The sequence below is a fragment of the Eubalaena glacialis genome, chromosome 12, assembly GCF_028564815.1.
Source record: "Eubalaena glacialis isolate mEubGla1 chromosome 12, mEubGla1.1.hap2.+ XY, whole genome shotgun sequence".
Lineage (NCBI taxonomy): Eukaryota > Metazoa > Chordata > Mammalia > Artiodactyla > Balaenidae > Eubalaena > Eubalaena glacialis.
This window is the reverse complement of record NC_083727.1, coordinates 97,189,815-97,213,846: the sequence shown is the minus strand read 5'-3', so window position 1 is coordinate 97,213,846 and position 24,032 is coordinate 97,189,815. Positions and strand designations below refer to the sequence as shown.

General features: G+C 39.6%; 1 protein-coding gene across 1 annotated transcript in view; it reads right to left on the bottom strand.

Annotated features, from left to right (window-relative positions):
- The window catches only part of CD109 (CD109 molecule), a 134,096-nt gene that overhangs the window by 43,622 nt on the left and 66,442 nt on the right, over window positions 1-24,032 (bottom strand). Inside the window, exons 7-15 of the mRNA XM_061206898.1 lie at window positions 22,113-22,197; window positions 18,377-18,473; window positions 17,963-18,104; window positions 17,168-17,277; window positions 14,783-15,007; window positions 13,857-13,958; window positions 13,709-13,771; window positions 11,744-11,920; window positions 8,079-8,231 (exon numbers count right to left, since the gene is read on the bottom strand). Coding sequence (XP_061062881.1) covers window positions 8,079-8,231; window positions 11,744-11,920; window positions 13,709-13,771; window positions 13,857-13,958; window positions 14,783-15,007; window positions 17,168-17,277; window positions 17,963-18,104; window positions 18,377-18,473; window positions 22,113-22,197 — 1,154 coding nt within the window. The remainder of the gene's footprint in view (window positions 1-8,078; window positions 8,232-11,743; window positions 11,921-13,708; window positions 13,772-13,856; window positions 13,959-14,782; window positions 15,008-17,167; window positions 17,278-17,962; window positions 18,105-18,376; window positions 18,474-22,112; window positions 22,198-24,032) is intronic.

The following is a 24,032-nucleotide window of genomic DNA, read 5'->3' as shown; positions in this document are numbered from 1 at the left end:
AATACTGAAAAGTCAGCTCAAGAATTTAAAATAAACATAGTAAATATAGGTAAGGTAAAATATTAGCAATATAAAACAAGAAAAAAATATAAGAACCAAATGAAAATAATAGACATTAAAAGTATAACAGCTGATATAAAAGTAGGATAGCCATCAAATTAGTATAGATACAGCTGATGAATAATCAGTGAGCAGAAAGAGTCAATTGAGGAACTCTCCCAAAGAAATAAATAAAAGACAAAAGAGACAAAAAACGTAAAACAAAAAGCTAAGAGATATGGAGAAAAAAAGTAGAAGTGCAAATCTCTGCCAATCTCTGAAAAGGAAAAGAAATGGAGAGAAAAGAACTATAGGAAGAAATAATGGATGTAAATTTCCAGAATCAAAAAATGAAGGGAGAGTATATATTGAAAGGCCAATTCATCATGCCAAAGAATGAAAATTCTGTACAACAGCAACATGATCTGGCCAGGGTTGGGGAAGGAGGTGCAGACAGGGAGACACAAAAAGAATGCATAAGAATATGAGAGCACACTAAAATGCTTGACTTCTCAGATGAAGATACAAATATTGGTAATCTTAAGAAATCAATAAGGATAAATAAATATAAGCACAATTCATGAGTTAAGGGCATCTATCATGGAAATAAAAATAGAATGTATAACTTCCAAAACCACAGAAAGAAGAATAAAAAGAAACAAAAAGGAAGTAGTCTAAATTTTTAAATATGAAATAAAAAAGCAGAAATAAGTCTTAACTAGAGCAAGGACTAATTTGTAAATGGGTTAAATAAGCTTATTAAAAGACACTATCAGATTAAATTTAAAAAACAAAAGCAAAATATAATAATATGCTATCACAAGATATAGGTAAAGCAAAAACTTACAAAAGGTTGAAAATAAAAAGATGGAAAAATATACCAGCCAAGTATATTTGAATCAAAAGGAAGCTGGGATAGCAATCTTAATATCTGACAAAATTTAATGTAAATGTACAGCGAGATATAGAGACAGAGACAAAGAGAGCACGTGTGTGTGTGTATTTGTGTGTGTACACATATATATGGAAGGAAAAATGAAATAATATATTTATTAAGATATTTAGAAAGCTGTAAAATGAAGGATGCGATATTCAGTTAAATCAAACGCAAAATGCTACAGACTTTTTAGAATATAATGTGAATTTAAGTGAAGGCAAGAGAAAAAAAGTGACCAATTGGTTTTAAAAGAGTTTTTTTAAAAAAGGAATGAGAAAAATTTGCTGGATAGACTGAAGAAAAATGTATAATTTTTCTCAAATGGATTGATTTTACAACAAGATGACCAAATTAGCCTATACATATATATCTTTCTTCCTGACGTGTTGTTAATCGCTGTAGTTAATCAATCAATGGATGTAGGTTATACAGTCTAGATTTCACTGACAAGGACATATAAAGAACTTACAGAGATTGGTTAAAAATAGCAGAGTAGAAGGACGTGCGCTCACCCCCTCTTGTGAGAGCACCAGAATCACAAGTAACTGCTGAACAGTCATCGACAGGAAGACACTGGAACTCACCAAGAAAGATACCCCACATCCAAAGACAAAGGAGAAGCCACAATGAGATGGTAGGAGGGGCGCAATCACAATAAAATCAAATCCCATAACTGCTGGGTGGGTGACTCACAAACTGGAGAACACTTATACCACAGAAGTCCACCCACTGGAGTGAAGGTTCTGAGCCCCACGTTGGGCTTCGCAACCTGGGGATCCGGCAATGGGAGGAGGAATTCCCAGAGAATCAGAATTTGAAGGCCAGCGGGATTTGATTGCAGGACTTCAACAGGACTGGGGGAAACAGAGACTCCACTCTTGGAGGGCACACAAAAAGTAGTGTGCACATCAGGACCCAGGGGGAAGGAACAGTGACCCCATAGGAGACTGAATGAGACCTATCTGCAAATGTTGGAGGGTCTCCTGCAAAGGCGGGAGGGTGGCTGTGGCTCACTGCGGGGACAAGGACACTGGCAGCAGAAGTTCTGGGAAGTACTCCTTGGCAAGAGTCCTCCCGGAGTCCACCATTAACCCCACCAAAGAGCCTGTAGCCTCCAGTGCTGGGTTGCCCAGACCAAACAACCAATGCGGAGGAAACTCAGCCCCACCCATCAGCAGGCAAGCAGGTTAAAGTTTTACTGAGCTCTGCCCAACAGAGCAACACCAAGCTCTAGCTACCACCAGTCCCTCCCATCAGGAAGCTTGCACAACCCTCTTAGATAGCCTCATCCACCAGAGGGCAGAGAGTAGAAGCAAGAAGAACTACAATCTAGCAGCCTGTCAGGAAGAACTACAATCCTGCAGCCTGTGGAATGAAAACCACATTCACAGAAAGACAGACAAAGTGAAAAGAAAGAGGACTGTATACCAGATGAAGGAACAAGACAAAACCCCAGAAAAACAACTAAATGAAGTGGAGATAGGCAACCTTCCAGAAAGAATTCAGAATAATGATAGTGAAGATGATCCAGGACCTCAGAAAAAGAATGGAGGCAAAGATCGAGAAGATGCAAGAAATGTTTAACAGAGACCTAGAAGAATTAAAGAACAAACAAACAGAGATGAACAATACAATAACTGAATTGAAAAATGCACTAGAAGGAATCAATAGCAGAATAACTGAGGCAGAAGAACGGATAAGTGACCTGGAAGACAGAATGGTGGAATTCACTGGGGCGGAATAGAATAAAGAAAAAAGAATGAAAAGAAATGAAGACAGCCTAAGAGACCTCTGGGACAACATTAAACACACCAACATTCGCGTTATATGGGTCCCAGAAGGAGAAGAGAGAGAGGGAAAGGACCCAAGAAAATATTTGAAGAGATTATAGTCAAAAACTTCCCTAACATGGGAAAGGAAATAGCCACCCAAGTCCAGGAAGCACAGAGAGTCCCAGGCAGGGTAAACCTAAGAAGAAACATGCCAAGACACAGGGTAATCAAACTGACAAAAATCAAAGACAAAGAAAAGTTATTAAAAGCAACAAGGGAAAAATGACAAGTAACATACCAGAGAACTCCCATAAGGTTAACAGCTTATTTCTCAGCAGAAACTCTACAATCCAGAAGGGAGTGGCATGATATATTTAAAGTGATGAAAGGGAATAACTTACAACCAAGACTACTCTACCCAGCAAGGATCTCATTCAGATTCAACAGAGAAATCAAAAGCTTTACAGACAAGCAATAGCTAAGAGAATTCAGCACCACCAAACCAGCTCAACAAATGCTAAAGGAACAACAAATGCTAAAGGAACTTCTCTAAGTGGGAAACACAAGAGAAGAAAAGGACCTACAAAAACAAACCCAAAACAATTAAGAAAATGGTAATAGGAACATACATATCAATAATTACCTTAAATGTGAATGGATTACATGTTCCAACCAAAAGACACAGGCTCCTAAATGGATACAAAAACAAGACCCTTATATATGCTGTCTACAAGAGACCCACTTCAAACCTAGGGACACAGACTGAAAGTGAGGTGATGGAAAAAGATATTCCATGCAAATGGAAATCACAAGAAAGCTGGAGTACCAATACTCATATCAGACAAAATAGACTTTAAAATAAAGACTGTTACAAGAGACAAGGAAGGACACTACATAATGATAGAGGGATCAATCCAAGAAGAAGATATAACAATTATAAATATATATGCACCCAACATAGCAGCACCTCAATACATAAGTTAAATGCTAACAGCTATAAAAGAGGAAAGCAACAGTAACACAGTAATAGTGGGGGATTTTAACACCTCACTTACACCAATGGACAGATCATCCAGACAGAAAATTAATAAGGAAACACAAGCTCTAAATGACACAACAGACCAGATAGATTTAATTGATATTTATAGGACATTCGATCTGAAAACATCAGATTACACTTTCTTCTCAAGTGCACACAGAACATTCTCCAGGATAGATCACATCTTGGGTCACAAATCAAGCCTCAGTAAATTTAAGAAAATTGAAATCATATAAAGCATCTTTTCCAACCAAAACGCTATGAGGTTAGAAATAAATTACAGGGGAAAAAATGTAAAAAACACAAACACATGAAAGCTAAACAATACGTAACTAAATAAGCAAGAGATCACGGAAGAAATCAAAGAGGAAATCAAAAAATACCTAGAAACAAATAACAATGAAAACACTATGATCCAAAACCTATGGGAGGCAGCAAAAGCAGTTCTAAGAGGGAAGTTTACAGCAATACAATCCTACCTCAAGAAACAAGAAAAGTCTCAAATAAACAATCTAACCTTACACCTAAAGGTACTAGAGAAAGAAGAACAAACAAAACCCAAAGTTAGTAGAAGGAAAGAAATCATAAAGATCAGAGCAGAAATAAATGAAATAGAAACAAAGAAAACAGTAGCAAAGATCAATAACACTAAAAGCTTGTTCTTTGAGAAGATAAACAAAATTGATAAACCATTAGCCAGACTCATCAAGAAAAAGAGGGAGAGGACTCAAATCAAAAAATCAGAAATGAAAAAGGAGAAGTTACAATGGACACCACAGAAATACAAAGCATCCTAAGAGACTACTACAAGCAACTCTATGCCAATAAAATGGACAACCTGGAAGAAATGGACAAATTCTTAGAAAGGTATAACCTTCCAAGACTGAACAGGAAAAAATAGAAATATGAACAGACCAATCACAAGTAATGAAATTGAAACTGTGATTAAAAATCTTCCAGCAAACAAAAGTCCAGGACCAGATGGCTTCACAGGTGAATTCTATCAAACATTTAGAGAAGAGCTAACACCCATCTTTCTCAAACTCTTCCAAAAACTTGCAGAGGAAAAAAACAGAAGAAAAAAAATTGCAGAGGAAGGAACACTCCCAAAGTCATTCTACGAGGGCATCATCACCTTGATACCAAACCAGACAAAGTTACTACAAAAAAAGAAAATTACAGACCAATATCACTGAGGAATATAGATGCAAAAATCCTCAACAAAATACTAGCAAACAGAATCCAACAACACATTAAAAGGATCATACACCATGATCAAGTGGGATTTATCCCAGGGATGCAAGGATTCTTCCATATATGCCAATCAATCAATGTGATACACCATATTAACAAATTGAAAAATAAAAACCATATGATCATCTCAATAGATGCAGAAAAGCTTTTAACAAAATTCAACACCCATTTATGATAAAAAACTCTCCAGGAAGTGGGCATAGAGGGAACTTACCTCAACATAATAAAGGCCATATATGACAGACCCACAGCAAACATCATTCTCAATGGTGAAAAAATGAAAGCATTTCATCTAAGATCAGGAACAAGACAAGGATGTCCACTCTCACCACTATTACTCAACATAGTTTTGGAAGTCCTAGCCATGGCAATCAGAGAAGAAAAAGAAATAAAAGGAATGCAAATTGGAAAAGAAGAAGTAAAACTGTCACTGTTTTCAGGTGACATGATACTATACATAGAGAATCCTAAAGATGCCACCAGAAAACTACTAGAGCTAATCAATGAATTTGGTAAAGTTGCAGCATACAAAATTAATGCACAGAAATCTCTTGCATTCCTATACACTAACAACAAAAGATCAGAAAGAGAAATTAAGGAAACACTCCCATTTACCACTGCAACAAAAAGAATAAAATACCTAGGAATAAACCTACCTGAGGAGGTAAAAGACCAGTACTCAGAAAACTATAAGACACTGGTGAAAGAAATCAAAGATGATACCAACAGATGGAGAGATACACCATGTTGTTGGATTGGAAGAATAAATATTGTGAAAATGACTATACTACCCAAAGCAATCTACAGATTCGATGCAATCCCTATCAAATTAACAACGGCATTTTTTACAGAACTAGAACAAAAAATCTTAAAATTTGTATGGAGACACAAAAGACCCCGAATAGCCAAAGCAATCTTGAGGGGAAAAAAATGGAGCTGGATGAATCAGACTCCCTGACTTCAGACTATACTACAAAGCTACACTAATCAACACAATATGGTACTGGCACAAAAACAGAAATATAGATCAATGGAACAGGATAGAAAAGTCCAGAGATAAACCCACGCACCTATGGTCAACTAATCTATGACAAAGGAGGCAAGGATATACAATGGAGAAAAGACAGTCTCTTCAATAAGTGGTGCTGGGAAAACTGGACAGCTACATGTAAAAGAATGAAATTAGACCACTCCCTAACACCATACACAAAAATATACTCAAAATAGATTAAAGCCCTAAATGTAAGACCGGACACTATAAGACTCTTAGAGGAAAACATAGGAAGAACACTCTTTGACATAAGTCACAGCAAGACCTTTTTTGACCCACCTCCTAGAGTAAAGGAAATATAAAATAAACAAATGGGACCTAATGAAACTTAAAAGCTTTTGCACAGCAAAGGAAACTATAAACAAGATGAAAAGACAACCCTCAGAATGGGAGAAAATATTTGCAAATGAATCAATGGACGAAGGATTAATCTCCAAAATATATAAACAGCTCATGTAGCTACATATTAAAAAAACAAACAACCCAATCAAAAAATGGGCAGAAGACCTAAATAGACATTTCTCCAAAGAAGACATACAGATGGCCAAGAGGCACATGAAAAGCTGCTCAACATCACTAATTATTAGAGAAATGCAAATCAAAACTGCAATGAGGTATCACCTCACACCAGTTAGAATGGGCATCATCAGAAAATCTACAAACAACAAATGCTGGAGAGGGTGTGGAGAAAAGGGAACCCTCTTGCACTGTTGGGGAATGTAAATTGATATAGCCACTATGGAGAACAGTATGGAGGTTCCTAATAAACTAAAAATAGAATTACCATATGACCCAGCAATCCCACTCCTGGGCATATACCCAGAGAAAACAGTAATTCAAAAAGACACATGCTGGGAGGGAGACGCAAGAGGAAGGAGATATGGGGACATATGTATACATATAGCTGATTCACTTTGTAATACAGCAGAAACTAACACAACATTGTAAAGAAATTATACGCCAATAAAGATGTTTAAAAAAAAAAGATACATGCACCCCAATGTTCATTGCAGCACTATTTACAATAGCCAGGTCATAGAAGCAACCTAAATGCCCATCGACAGACGAATGGATAAAGAAGATGTGGTACATGTACATAATGGAATATTAGCCACAAAAAGGAATGAAATTGGATCATTTGTAGAGACATGGATGGACCCAGAGACTGTCATACAGAGTTAAGTAAGTCAGAAGGAGAAAAACAAGTGTCATATATTAACGCATATACGTGGAATCTAGAAAAATGGTACAGATGAACCGGTTTGCAAGGCAGAAATAGAGACACAGATGTAGAGAACAAACATGTGGACACCAAGGGGGGAAAGCGGGGGGTTGGGAGGGAGGGATGAACTGGGAGATTAGGATTGACATATATACACTAATATGTATAAAATAGATAACTAATAAGGACCTGCTGTATAAAAATAAAATAAAATTCAAAACAAAAGAGCTTACAAATAAAAATGAAATGACTAACGAATAGGTGATTAGTTTATATAACACTAGATGTTCATATATTTCTTGGTTTGTAAGTTTTCTGCAGGTTAACATGATTTTTCACTCCCTCAATATACTGTAAATTCCTGATTCAATGGGGACTGTAATTATTTATAACCACTATGTACAACCAAAATAGAAAGTACTTCATAATTACCTAAAGCTCTCTCCAGTGTCATTCAGAATTGTGCAAGTCCATTTCCTAGTACTTTCTCAAGAGTCTTCAGTTAAAATACAGTATGAAAATGAGGGAAGACTCTAAGCGGCATTTCTCATGTAAGACAGCAAAGACACTTGACCACGATAGCCTCTTTCCAACATTAACAACTGGAACGCAGATCCTTTTCATTCAGAAGCTTTACTGATTACTGACTTATACTTGAAAAGGAACTAATGAAATTTCCTTTAGATACCTGAAGTAACACAATATAGTTTCTTTCTTTCTCTTTTAATGTGTGTTTTTGTAATGAAAAAAATAGCTAAACTCACATTTTCCATTGTAATATCGTTTGAGACATTCATCAGATTCACACTTTTGTCGACAGCTACAATCCCAACTATTGAGTCTGGCTGTGTCACAGAGATCTTAAGAGAGACTCTCTCAGAGGGTTCAGCATTGGCTTTACTCCAAAATAGCTGTATCTAAGAACGGGAGAAAACAGGGTTGATACATTACACTTTTTCAAAGCATTTCTTACATCTTACCAATAGCAGATGAATGACAAAATCTAGCAAAGATTCTACATTTGCCTTGGCTCGGGGACCATTCTAAAACCATACACAAGCCTTCTCCAGGGAAAGGAGTAAAAAGAAACCTCAGCCCCACAGTGTTCGCCAGTCATGGAACCTCTCACTGTGGCATAAATCAGAGTCTTCCTTCACTTCTCTACCCTTTCTCCACCTTCCACCCCACAGCCGCCAGCCGGTGTTGAAGAGAAGACACTGTCTGGCGTACGTGAAGAGGGCCAGTATCCAAGAGGGGGGACAGGAAAGAGGAAAGAAACTGCCGGTGCCTGCACACTGGCCACCTGGACTCAGAAGTGAGTGCGTGCAAGTCAGAGCCCCAGGGACTCCCAGAACTGGCTGCGCTGGGCAGGGGTGTCTTTCCCCAGGACGAGGCCATCAGACCAACACAGTCAGGCCCCATGCTCTGTGCCTCCGCGGCTGCCTGAACTTCCTCTGTCATTACACTCAGCAAAGCACAGTCCTACCTGTACTTCTTTTTTTTTTTTTTTTTTTAACATCTTTATTGGAGTATAATTGCTTTACAATGGTGTGTTAGCTTCTGCTTTATAACAAAGTGAATCAGCTATACATATACATATATCCCCATAGCTCTTCCCTCTTGCATCTCCCTCCCTCCCACCCTCCCTATCCCACCCCTCTAGGTGGTCACAAACCACCGAGCTGATCTCCCTGTGCTATGCGGCTGCTTCCCACTAGCTATCTATTTTACGTTTGGTAGTGTACATATGTCCATGCCACTCTCTCACTTTGTCACAGCTTACCCTTCCCCCTCCCCATATCCTCAAGTCCATTCTCTAGTAGGTCTGTGTCTTTATTCCCATCTTGCCACTAGGTTCTTCATGACCTTTTTTTTTTTTTTCCTTAGATTCCATGTATATGTGTTAGCATATGGTATTTGTTTTTCTCTTTCTGACTTACTTCACTCTGTATGACAGACTCTAACTCCATCCACCTCACTACAAATAACTCCATTTCGTTTCTCTTTATGGCTGAGTAATATTCCATTGTATATATGTGCCGTATCTTCTTTATCCATTCATCCGATGGACTTCTTAAAGAGCATCAATCCTCTCATCCCGCCTGAACCCAATGGCTTTGTTCTAAGGCCTCTTCCTCCTAGGAACGTTCATCTTGCCCAGCTCTGTTTCAACAATCGCGCGCCCCAGTGACTGTACCACCTGATCAAGATGGCCTTAATGTCCCCCTCAGCTTGCCTGAACTTTAGAAACAGGCTTCTTCCTGACATTAAGCACCCAATTTCCCTTTTCTTAAAAAATTTGCAATTGTTAATGTTTTCTCTGTCCCTTTGAGATGTAAATCTTCTCCCGGCTTCTTGCCAGTTTTACCAGCAGGAATGTCTCTCTCAAAGACCTGGGAGCCATCCTTTTGAAGTGTAATCATCAAGAGCCCTGACTGATCTCCCAGTCTCTGTGGATGAATAGGAGCCTAACTTATATAAACTCCAGTTACCAAACACAGATGGCCTAATCACACTGACCAACCCCTCCCCCAGGATCTTCCAGTACTTTTCCATTAACTCACACCAGTGCTTAAAAACCCTCCTGCCTTTTGTTTCAGTGGAGTTGAGTTCAGTCTCTCTCCCCTATTGCAAATGTCTTGAACAAAGTCTTCCTTGCCTGTTTAACTTGTCCAATGCAATCTTCCTTTCACATACCTCTTGAGCCATTGTATCTAGTTTACTCTTCTCCACTTATACCTTAAACAAGGGGTAAGGAGGAGTATCGTATGCAAACTTTGCACTTCTCATTCTTTATTCTGCACGTCATGACCCCATGGCTCCAACCTGCACTTCTGTGTGGATGATTTCTAAAACTACATCTCTTGCCCCTTCCACATCTCATTCATTTATTCCACAGTCATTACTGAACATCAACAAAGATTCATTAATGTTCTTGTGTTTAAACATATTTTATTTCCAAATACGCAGTTTCTTGCAGAGTAAATGTGGTAAACATTATCATATATAAATTGAAGACTTATCTTTGCAAACACAACTGAAACTAATTTCTTATCTCTCATATCTAAGAAATTTCTTGGAAGTTATTTATACGGTCTGCTTCCTCAAAGCCTTTTACACAGCAACGTTTTTTAGAACCTGCTCTCACTTTCAGAGATGTGTGCCTCCATGTTTAAGCCTTACTCCTACTTTAAAATTCACCTTTCTCAGGGGATTAATGGAGTCACTAGAAGTCAAAAATTGTGCTCTGAAACTGACAGAATACAGCACTGTCTTTTAAAAAATTCTTTTCATAAGACAGAAAATAGAAGTTTGTATCATATTTTGACAGTCAAAGTTAGAGTTAACAGTTCTCTATAAAAAAGGCATGGATGACAACTGTTACTTCTTAAAATTTTAACAAATTAAGGGGGAAAATGCTACCAGAAGAACTGCACTCTGCAAATCACTACTTTAAAATAATGATTATCGGGGACTTCCCTGGTGGTGCAGTGGATAAGACTCTGCGCTCCCAATGCTGGGGGCCCGGGTTCGATCCCTGGTCAGGGAACTAGATCCCACACGCATGCTGCAACTAAGAGTTCGCATGCCACAACTAAGGAGCCCATGTGCTGCAACTAAGAAGCCAGTGAGCCACAACTAACGAGCCCTGGAGCTGCAACCAAGGAGCCCACCTGCCACAACTAAGACCTGGCGCAACCAAATAAATAAATATTTAAAATAATAATAATAATAATGATTATTTTGCTTCAGAGGTCCTGAGACGGCAGCAGCCTTTAGTGAGAACATTGGCTCATTTTAATACGTATGAGATAATTGAACTCCACTTGTCAATCTTACAGTCTGGTTACTTCCCAGAGCTGGGGTCAAGGAGTGTTTCCTACACAAGCTATACACCTTAGTTTATAAAAATCACTGCTGTGTGTGGAGACAAAACTCCACAGAGCTCTCCACATGCAAAGCAGCCAAGCTCATTGTAAATCTGTCCTGGGTTAGTTTCCAGACCGATGAAATGGATAAACCAAAGCCCAGCTCTTCTTCCACACATAACTGCAGATGCCTCACTCTCTCCTATACCCCTCACTTCACCCCCACACAAATAGCAACACCACACATATATTGCCATTGGAATTCCACGGCAGAGCAATATTGACTCCACCATTTGGGAAATCCTGAAAGAGCTTGGATTTGAATTAAAGTCTTAAAGCCAAGAACCATGACTTACAAAGAAGATGCACAGTGTCCAATAATTCCACAGGTGAAAATAGATACACAGTAATTAAATATGAAGAGGTTTATCCATAGTTCTAGAAATGAATATAAATTTCTAACCCATTTGGTTTCATGACACTTTTCTAAAGAAATATTACATTTCTCAGACTTTACTAATATGAAGTTTTCTTTTAAACATCATTACCTTAAATCTTACCTTATTTTTAAAAACAAGCTGAACAGGAACTTTCAGAACATCATTTATAATTTCCCCATCATCTTCAATATAATACACAATAATACAGGCTTTTGGAGCCCAAGAATTTTCTGGTGTTAAGGAAAAAGTTGTTGAATTTTGCTTGCCTACAGCCACTAACTGTCCCCTGGACACTACCTGAAAAGAAGAATACATGAGTTTTATTTTATGCTAAAGCTAGTGAGAATCTCAATGGCAGCTATGTTTATCATAATTTTAAGCATACATACAAATTCTTGACTTAAAGCAACTTCAAATCCTTTTTGAACACACACACAAAAATAAACCTCCCTGACCAACACAGAGAGTACACGCTGGTAATTAGAAAAGGATAAGATAAAGCAACCATAATTGAGCCAACAGCAGCTTGATGGTCAAGAATCTATTTCTGAGTGGAAGGAATGCAAAGCACCACTGAGAGAGCTGGATTAGCAAAACTACAATTTATGGGGAGCATTTTTATTTGTTTTTGTTTTCCTTATGTTTTATAATTTTCTATAATGAACATATGTGGCTTATCTCATAGAATTTTAAATTTTAAACATAATGCAAGATTTCATTATTCATCTTAAACTGGAAATGCAAATACAGGTGAAGAAAGAAAAAAAGTTTGATTTCAATATAAAAAGGACAGCTTAAAAAGGTGTGAGGCTGATTTGTAGCAACATGGATGCACCTAGTATGATAATATACCAAGTGAAGTAAGTCAGAAAGAGAAATTCAAATACCATATATCACTTATATGTGGAATCTAAAATACGACACAAATGAACATATCTACAAAACAGAAACAGACTCACAGACACAGAGAACAGACTTGTGGTTGTCAGTGGGGAAGCTAGAGGAGGGATGAATTGGGATTGGCAGATGCAAACTACATATATATAGGATAGATAAACAACAGTGTCCTACTATATAGCACAGGGAACTATATTCAATGTCCTATAATAATCCATTGTGGAAAAGGAAAAAAATGTAAAATTTTGCAAAGTAAATTTATATACAACCTAGACATAGAAAACTCTGTAAGAGGGACTTCCCTGGTGGCACAGTGGTTAAGAATCCGCCTGCCAATCCAGGGGACACGGGTTCAAGCCCTGGTCCAGGAAGATCTCACATGCTGCAGAGCTACTAAGCCCATGCACCACAACTACTGAGCCTGCGCTCTAGAGCGTGTGAGCCACAACTACTGAGCCTGTGTGCCACAACTACTGAAGCCCGTGTGCTTAGAGCCCGTGCTCTGCAACAAGAGAAGCCACCGCAATGAGCAGCCCGTGCACTGCAACGAAGAGTAGCCCCCAGCTGATGCAACTAGAGAAAGCCCGTGCACAGCAACGAAGACCCAACACAGCCAAAAAAAATAGATAAATAAAGTAAATAAATTTTAAAAAAAAAGAAAACTCTGTAAGAGGGACTTCCCTGGTGGTGCAGTGGTTAAGAATCTGCCTGCCAATGCAGGGGACACGGGTTCAAGCCCTGGTCCGGGAAGATCCCACATGCCACAGAGCAACTAACCCCAGGTGCCACAACTACTGAGCCCACATGCCACAACTACTGAAGCCCACGCACCTAGAGCCCGTGCTCCGCAACAAGAGAAGCCACCGCAATGAGAAGCCCGTGCACCCGCAACGAAGAGTAGCCCCCGCTCGCCTCAACTAGAGAAAGCCCACACGCAACAACGAAGACCCAACGCAGCCAAAAGTAAAAATAAATAAATTTATAAAAGAAAAAAAAGAAAACTCTGTAAGAACGTATATAAATATTACATATTGTGCATGTATAACATACAATACATTAAAATATAATAGTTTCTTGTAAGTGTGAGGCTGAATTTTAAAAATCAGTAAGTTCAGTTTAAAATTAAGGTAGACATTATTTCAGACAATTCTACAATAGATCATAAATTTAGATTCTGTAAGAGATTACCATATAGCTAAACTCCTTCAACTGCTTGTTGCCACTAAGCACCAACTCAAAAGGTGATCCCACCTAGAAAAAAAATACTTTAATTAATATATACATTATCAGTGGCAAGACAGTCCAATTATAATTAACAAGTGATTGCAATCATTACCTTTATATTTTCATCTCTTGTTTTTAGCTGGATGTACGTTTTACTAGGAGACTTAAACATATCATGAACTCCCATGCTACTCACAGTATCAAGAAAAGAGGCCTACAACAAAAGAAAAGGCAACCATAACGTTTCATCTTTAGAAACACCTTGTTAAAGGATGTTACCTGCTGGACAACCACTGAAAGGCAAATTCACTTTCACTATTCTTCACGCAGGAAACAATACATTCCCCAGACATTGGATCTTCATCATTTTACAGCTTATACTATAAAGAAAGTGATAGCTGTAAACATGTAAAATGGTCTTCATCATCGTAATCTAAGAGGAAAAAAGTACAGTCCTAACTTATTTCCAAAACAAAGGTGTATTATCAGGAAACACTGTGAGAAGAAAGAAGGAAATGGAAAAGAAATCCTTTCCTCTCCCCACAATACAGAACTCAACTATAAGCAAGAAATCATATCAGCTCAGTCAATCTACCACTGGTGAGAGAAAAACTCAGAGGCCACACCGTGACAGGGCTGAGTGACCACGAGAAAGGGAGCGGGAACGGCTGGGGGCCTCAGTCCAGCAAAGGAGTATAAAGGTAAAAAATATATTCCCCTTTGATCTCAGCTCCTGCCAAAACACCATTTCAAATGATTGAAAATCACCTAGACCGGGAGTTTGGGGGCTTCTCCATCATATCTTCGGATCACTATTTTACTTTACTCTTCAAAATGAATTTACAAGGAAGCATTCAGTCTAATTCTCAGCTACTGTCATTAAATCACTTTTTAACCCTTTTCCCCATTCTTTTAAAATAAAAATATGTGTCCACTTCTTGTGTACCAAAGTGACCTCCCAACAGGTTGAGTGCCTACCACAAGATGACAATTTTAAGGTTGCTGCGGTAACATAATGATGGTGGAAACAGATGGTACCTTCAACTGTAGCTCGCTGGAATCGTCCAGGATTGGGAATTCAATCTTGAAGATCCCATTTGGGGGGACAGTATGATTTACGATCTGGACAGCCCCTATTTGCTGATTTCTACCATCCCATCTACTCCAGTACTCGGTATAGTTTCTCTGTGTCACCATTATGACTACATTATTTCTTCTTTCTTCAGGAGTCAGTTGATTGCCATCAGAACGGGTTACCTTCACCTAATTGTCAAAAGAAAACATTTTGAAATCAGGTAAACAAGAGAAGCAAAGGATTCAAGTTTAGTTGAATCCAGTTTCCATCTGTGCTGTTCCCATGAAACTGAACTCTCAAAAATCATCGGCAGCCCCCTAACTTCCAGGTTCAGTGGTCTCTCTCTCTAGGCGGCCTCCCCTCCAGTCTGGCTGCTATGGCTCCTCTTGCCTTCCACGGCTCCACAATAACCTCTTTCACTGCATACCCCTCTTCCTACATCCTCTCAGTGTCCTTTTTTATCCCCCTTCCCTCTCCCTAAATGTGGGAATTTGTCAAAGCCTCATTATCGTTTACCCTCAAAGGTCTCGGCACTCCTGCTGCCATCCTGACCTGGCTCTGGAGCTCATACTCAACACCTCCAACCCCCTGCAGGAAATTTCTACGTGTACATCCCTGTCATCTCAAATTCAGTACATCTAAAAGTGAGAAACCATCTCGCCTTTCCTATTTTTGCTAATACCACAATTCCGTCAGACTTAACATCTCTGAATTTCCCTTCCCTCTCCCCACCTTCCAAATCCAATGCACACCAAGTCTTACATCTCTTACATGCTCTTCACCCACAGTCAGCAGCGCAAGCCTCCTGCTGGCCTCGTGCCCGGGCTGCTGCCCTCCTCCTGCACCCAGACCCCTCCAGTCCCCCTGGAACGCTGCTTTCGCCACACCCCTCCCACGTTCATAAGGCACCAAGATCGCTGCTTAGAGCATGTGAGACACGGAGGACCCTCTGCAATCCCCAAGCTTCGCCTCCTGCTTTCTCTCTGACCGTTCCTGGACACGATCTCTCTGCTGTCACTGCCCCGGTCCCGTCGCTGTCACCTGAAGGCACCCTGGCTTGCCAACCAAAGCTCTCGCCTTGTGTAGACGTCTCAGCTCATCTTGTTCCCCACCCACACGTCCAAACGCTGAAAATGCTGCTGATCTTGTAACAAATAGCCTAAGTCTTCCGCTTCTCCATAAAGCATCCCTGAATGACCCCCATCCCTATCCTACAGGCAGCTCCTCCTCCCTGAACTCTCTTTGTTTCCCTCTATTCATTTGGAAGTTACCATTTGCAGATTCCTGGGGGTTTTCTTAACTACCTTTTCAAACTGTCTAAATTATAAGCTTATTAAAATCAGAAGCTATCTAAAACTTTTTTTTCTCACTAGATCACTGGTTTATTGTAAAAAGATATTGAGCAAGATGGAAGAGATGCTTAGGGCAAGGTACCAGCACAGGGCCCTCTCTGAGCACATCCCTGCCCCCAAATCTCCACATAGTCACCAACCTAGAAACTCTATAACTTCTCTTGATCTTTTCAACAAGAAGTGGCCCCCCTTTCTTTAAAGCAGGGGCCAGAAGACTATGGCAGGCAGGGAGGCCAAATCCAGTCTCTTTGGAAGTAAGTTGTTATTGGAACGTGACCACCCTCGCTTGGTTACCAAGGAGCTGTGGCCGCTTTCATGCTACAATGTCAGAGTCACACAGTTGTGACTGAGACCATATGGCCCTCAAAGCTAAAAATATATACTATCTAGCCCTCTGCAGAAACAGTTTGCCAACACCTGTTTTAAATCCCTACAGAAATGTGTTCATGACACTGATTTATCCTGCCTTGAATTACAGTTATGTGTATATTTTCTTGTCACCATCACAAACACTGTGACTCCAGGGCAGAGACTGGGTCCTTCTTAGGTCTGTAAGCCCCATTTATTCACTCAGTCACTAAATGTTAATTCAGTATTCTCTCAAAAAATTGAGTAGATTAGTTGATACTTTTTAATACTACATCTTTGCTAGGACTAAAATCAGTCATTATAAAAATCAAATTGAAATTGAAATTTTTTGACTACCATCTAATTCCTTCGATTAATTTATAAAAACTTCAATGTCGCAATTCAAATCTAACTTGAATTACTTATTAAATATATTTTGAGGAAAAATTTTTTGGAAACTACTTTTTTAAATAAATTAGATAAAGGTCATTTGGAAACAATTCTGTGTGCCTCATATATCTAAAGAGGAAAAGTAATCTACCTACTTTGGGCTTAAATTTTTTGAAAAGCATTGAAAGTACTATTTCCCATTCTGTTTCACTAAACTGAACTTACTGCTTTACACCATTAATAAATATGCCAACTTACAGTGGCTGTGAAGTTGAGAGATGGCTTTAAGACAGTAGCATAATCAAAAATTTCAATGATGTAATCGTGTTGCTTGAAAAATACATTGGAGCTTGCATTTCTTGAGATACCTGTTTTGGAAATTGCACCATTTAGAAAGTAAAAGTAATATATTACCAACAGCTTCTATCCACCAAATCTCTCCATCTGAGCTACTTCCCAAAGGGGTTAGGATATCAGGACACAGAAGCCTCTTTGGCTTGGCCACAAAGAGGACCACACATGTCCTCTGTGGATCCCTTCTGAGCACCATTAGTGTCCCCCAATCGATGACATGTGCACCAGAGATCAGGCCACTGACAGAACAGTCTTTTTGCACTTTCGGGGATTGGTGAAAGCCATTAAAAAATAGCAACCGAAAGATCCAAGTAATGAACCTTTATTTTATTATTAAAAGAGAAAACTGTCTAGGAGCACGTGAGATTTCAGAAGATGTTATTTAAAAAAATAAAAGGAGGATGGTTAGTCAGCTGAAAAGGTAGCCCTTCCATGTAGTTTTCAGGTTGAAAAAAAAAAATAGAGATGGAAAAAATTATAAATACCTATCACAGGTGGTTGAAGTACATCCTTTCAAAGAACATAAGTTTCCCCTTCATTACGAAAACATTCTACAAGTTAGACTAATAGTCATGACAATCTCAGCATTAACTAGCATCCTTAGGCAACGGTGCCCTCAAATGAACGTACCAGTTATAATAAGAGATGACAGAGCAGCACAACATAAATAGCTTTACCTTCACTTCAAAGTCTACAAACCTGTAAGTGATTCTGTCACTGTGGCTAAAATTTCTACCGGCCCAGGAGAAGACAGATTCACGTGTTCAGAAAGGCCATCCGAAAAATCCATTACCTTTTTCATCTCTTCATCGTGAAAAGAGAAGTTTGCAGATCCATTTATCTGTTTTGTTAAAAAATTTTCAATTTCATTCTTCACTTTAGCACTTCAAATTTTAGAAAGAAAACCCAAACTAAGTCACAGCAATACAATGGTTCTGTTTCCACTTTAATCATTTTCTTAAAAAAGGGTAAATTCTCATTTGTTCAATGATAGAAAGCTCTTGATTTTCTTATGCTCAACTTTCGGTTAATTCAGGATAAAATCTTATTTCTAGAGAAAGTACACTTACAGTTTTTCCCCATTACAAGTTATAAGATATCTGCAAAAGTTACCTTAAATGTTTTTGTAATATTTTTCTTCACACCCCAAAAGGATAAAGGTAAAAATGTAAGTGTTAGGTCTCCTTTCACTGGCTTCCCATATGTATACCTGAAAAATAATACACGAGGCCTAACTTAAAAGAATTATATTAAAAACATACTCTTACTACAAATTTCTAAAACTAAAACTTAGTTAGGAATGTGCCTAATAAATGGTGATCCTTGATATTAAGTCTCCAAAATGAGAAGACTTTTAACTACAATACCTCAAAAACAGTTCATAATACACACTTTACCCAGCCTCTGGAGACTCCAGAGAAAATCTGATCATAATTGGAAGTGACAGTTTCCCATCAAAAGATTTTTAAAAGATTATGAAAACCTTTTATTCTTAGAAATCCAGACTGGCCCATTAACTGCATGCCCAGGAGACTCTGTAGCTTTTGAATATTTTTAAATGTTAGTTGAAATGGCATTCGCCGTGGCCCATTGCTGCATGTTCCAATATTAACCATCAGGGTTTATGAGCCCAAACATGCCAGGGCACCAAATGTGCTCATGGCTATTAAAAATTCGCTTTTTGAAAGAAAATTTAAAATAAAAGTAATCTGCTTATCCATAGCACCAAAATTATATTCCTGAATCAAATCTCTCTCTGCGGACTTGCAGTCTATGTATTAATTGTGTCCCCTCTCATGATGGGATAGTCTCTTCGTGTAAAGGAGAGGCGATCTTTGGTAAAGCATTTTACTGTCAGAAAGCCTCTTGTAAATACGTTTCCTGGGTCCCTTCCATCTCTATTGTGAAATGTTCAACCAAACATGGAAGTTAATTTTGCTTTGTGCTCTATAAATCTGACAGTAAACTCCTGCTTCCATTGAATCCCTTAGTTGAACACAGAAAACGGCCCCTCGTCTGGATCAATGCATTCCTTCAGGATACAAATCACAGTATCTTTGAGCTCTTCTGCAGAACTAAAACCCCCAGCAAATGGAAGATGTTAAGTACTTGATGAAGCATTCTTCATTCCAGAGAACGGTCACAGTTCGCCCATCATCACCTGATGCCAGGTGATCCCTGCATTGAAGGAATGCAAGCCCCGCATGCCCCCTGATCCTTATCAGCAACCCCACCCCTTGACTATAAAACTCCTCACAAACGCCCCTGGGTTCGGACACACAGTTCTGAGGGCATTAGCCCACTCTGACCCCCTTTGCCTGGCAAAGCAATAAAGCTATTCTTTTTTACTTCACCCATAACTCTGTCTCTGAGAATTAATTCGGTGTCGGGGCACAGAGGCCAGATTCGGCTTCACTATTGCACACTTAATAGACTACAATCTAGTATAAACATAACTTCTATACACACTGGGAAACCGAAAAAATTTCATGTGACTCTCTTTATTGCAATATTTTCTTTATTGCGGTGGTCTGGGACTGAACCCACAATCTCCAAGGTATGCCTGTAGTATGAGAACTAGCCAGGTCTGAGAACTTTAATTGGCAACAATTGTCTCACTACCTACAACAGACAAACCACACGCTAAGATGGGCTTTCTGATGTGTCTAGGCTAACGTCCCCAGTCACTTAATCAAACACTCTAGGTGTCAAGGTGAAGGTACTTCATAGGTGTGATTAAAGTCTGTAGTCGGTTGATTTTAAGTAGAGGAGATTATCCTAGATCATCTGATCAGCCTGACCTAAGCAGTTGAAAAGCCTTAATGCAGAGCTGAGAATTCCCTACAGAGGAAGAAATTCCGCCTGTGAACAGAAATGCCAGCCCGTACCTGAGAGCTCTAGCTGCCCTTCCTGACAACCTGCCCTACAGATTTTGGATTTGCCTAGTTAGTCCCCCCGGTCAAATAAGCCAACTCCTTGCAGTAAATCTCTTAATATATGTCTCCTGCTGCTTCTACTTCTCTGGTTATACCTCGAATGATACACATACTAAAGAAAATGATGAGAACACAACGTGTTGAGCGCTAAAGAACTGCCTGGGGACCGTCACAATCGCCGTGTCATTCTCAGCCATTAGCGTCTCAAAGGGGGTCCACAAATGAGAATCAGGATGAAACTGCAGGGTTCTTACTGGGCTGGTGGGAAGAGGCAGTCAATGCTGTTGCTTCAGGGGATACACACCCCCTGAAAATGTACAATAAATTTCCTAGACAGTTACCAGAGTTTGAGAACCACTGTTTTAACTGGTTGTGTTAAATCCCTGGCACACCCCTGAAAACTAAAAACAGAAAAAAAGAAGGTATCCACTTTCAACCTAATCCGTGTGGACACTGATGGTTTATGCGGATTTGAAGTCACTAAGTTTTATAAGCGTTAGTCAAAGAACTCGAAATAAAAGACAGACAGAATGCTTGACCTTCAACTAAGATCAAGGGCAGGATAATAATTATGACAAAGCGGGCATTTATGTGTTTTCCAAACCATAAATTCAGCCACAGAACCCAAATTCACATTGTAAGCTACCTCTTAGTTGAACTAACTTGGTATACAAATCGTAGACACATTTTTGCCTTTATGTCACATGGGTGTCACATGATTTGTTTGCCAAAAGAATCTAAAGCAGGAGTCCTCAGACGTTTTGGTGCGTGGACTCACTGCCCATCGACTGCCACTGCCACAAACCCTCACCAGGAGAGGAATATTGTGGTGAGTGGTGAGATGGGGTCCAGTTTTTACCAGCTATTACAAATAAATTCTGAAGCTAAATAAATTTCACAAACCAAAGCCCAGATATGGACACATCAAAAATAAATGCTACAAGGCACACCCATCCTGGGGAAGGAAAGGCAAGCACCTCTCCATAAGGGCTGCGGAGGTCACCGGGAGTGTGCTGAGGTTTACTGGGACCCAGAGCAAGACCTTCTCAAGACCCAAGGAGGGACAGCTGAGCAGGGAAAGGGCACCGCGATGCTCCATCAGGTCCTGGCCCCCTTAGAGGATTAGGTCGGCACCCAGCCCGCAGGCTGCTCTCCTGAGGAGGCCTAGTCACCCAGGCCAACTCCAACCCACTGACAGGTCCCGGCCAAGGAGGGATGTGCGTCACAGGTGTCACCCCATCCAAGTCCTCGCAAACCCCGGGGGATGGGGAGGGACACAAAATTTTTTAAAAATTTTAAATGCTACAAGAAATCGGTCCTGGAAGTACTTGAGGGCAATCCCAGCCTATACGTTTGAGAGCCAGTGGTCTGGAACTCTGAAGACGCTTTTTGCCTCAGCAAAACAAAATGCTGCGATGTTCGAGCCATTGGATCAAAATCACGAAAGCCACTAGACAGCGGTTACACGGGGCGGGGCTGGAAGTCCCTGTGTCCAAATGCTGAAATGGATGAAGAATGTGGATCACCGACTCATCTGCTAATTGCAACAAGGCAACCAAACCCCTCCCCCAAGTCTCAACCTCCATTATTGACAGCTGAATGAGGACTAAATAAAGATAAAGCTTTTTTTCAATCTGGCACAATCTATCAGGTAAATCCCTTGACCAGTCTTAGAAAGACACTAGCCTATGGGGAATATTTTAGGACTGGATCAGCTTGGAAGCAGAGACATGGGTGCAAAGACCTGTGCAGACATGTTCCGTGCTTAATTATTTATTATAAACATTTGTTTCCTGCCCTTTGGGGTATTTTAATAAGCAACATATTGTGCTAATGTTCTGGAGTATATAATGAGCTCTTTGTCATACAGTTTCAGAACAGTTTATAGTCATAGAAAGCAATATGATACTTACTTTGCTGTGACGGTACCATTTAAACTCACAGAATTTAAAGAACAGTATAATGGTGTCTGCAAAGTGACTTCAAATTTTGGTAATACTGGAAAAGAAAAGCAAGGATATTTTAAACAATCCATTTACCTCTCATTTTACAACTTAACAGACTAAAGAACAGAACTGCTCTAAAGGAGTTGATAAATGGTACCATTTGAACTTAGATTCACTAGGCTCCAAATACACATTAACACATAGATAAAAGTACTTCATTCCACTCAAAATCAGAAACCCTACAAGGCTGGTAACTAGACAGCGATGGGGGTGGGGGAGTTGCTAAGGACACTCGGGTCTGTGAAGCCTCCCACCGGTAGAATCTAAATTGTATCCAGAACCCTAGATGCAAAGCCATCTGAGTGCTAGAAGGCCAGGGTTTTCACTCACCTGTCACCCACCAGTGTGCACTTAGACTGCTTGTTAAAATACTTCCATATCACTTGGTAAATAGCGACTTCTGAGCAGCCCCTTCCCTAGGACTTTTTTCCAATTTGGTTACTAAAAGCACATCCTGAGACCCTAAGACTCTCCTTTTCCTGCAGGGTGACACACATGCAGTCACAGAGAATCCACGTCCTTTGAGACCATCAAAGGTAAATGTGGTGACAGTCTAACGCAATGGATTACTACGAAGTTGTGTCCTAGGATTTCTAGTTAATAACTAAGATATGGCTACAAAGTAATGATGCTTTTCTTGTGCAACAGGTACTGGTTCCTGAAGGTAATCCCAAAATTAGAAACCCCTACTTTGGTTGGCTTTATATAATTAGGCTATGAAATATTTTATAAATAGTAATATTATTTAATATAAAGCACCTCACTGGAGTAAAAAAAATTTCATTTCCTTCCAATCTATAGAAATATTCCTCTTCTCTAACTTCACTGACCAATGAAATAGATCCATCTCATAACAAGGCATCTCACCATTCAATTAACGCAAGAGAAGAATCAAGACGACCAATAAGTCAGCAGAACAGGACAGACCTCCAGCTCCAGGCTAAAGAACCTTAGAGTGCCAAGATGCTCTGAGGCCCAAGACCACTCCAGGACTCTGACCCTCCTCCAAGGTCCTGGTCACTCAGAGGTGGAATTTCCTTAGACCAAGGAAATTAAAATGTCCCCTCCTCAAACATCACAAGGTGGCAATCAATTGCCCCTCCACTACATACCCCCTTCAACAACATACAGCCACCCAGCACCGCCTCTATGTGAAATAAAAACAGCCTATAAAAGCCTCAGCCACCTCTGATTTATTCCTCTAGATCGGGGCTGTCCAAAAGAAACAAAATGGGAGCCACATGGCGTAGTTTTAAATTTCTAGTAGCCACATTTAAAAAGGAAAAAGAAGCAGGTGAAATTAATTTTTGTAATATTTTACCTAAAGCCATATATCCAAAATATTATCATTTCAACATGTAATCAATATAAATAATTATTATTAATGAGCTATTTTTCTTTCTTTTTTTATACCGTCTTCAAAATTTGGCATTCTGCGTGCTTAGAGCACATCTCCATTTAGACCAGCCACATTTCAAGTGCTCAGCAGCCAACGTGTGAGTGACCCCTGAACCGGACAACACAGTTCCAGATCGGGGGTCAGTAAACAATGACCAGCATGGGCTAAGAATGGGTTTTGCATTTCCAATTGGTTGGAAACAATCAAAAGAAGACTATTTCACGACATGGGAAAATTACATGAAATCCAAATTTCCACGTCCATAAATAAAACTGCTTTGGCTCACAACCACTTTCACTTACATATTGTCTATGGCTGCTTCGTGCTACAACAGCAAAGCTGAGTAGGTAAGACAGAGCCGTATGGCCCACAGAGCATAAAGTTTTACTATCTGGCGATTAACAGGAAAAAGCTTTGCTGCTCCCTGT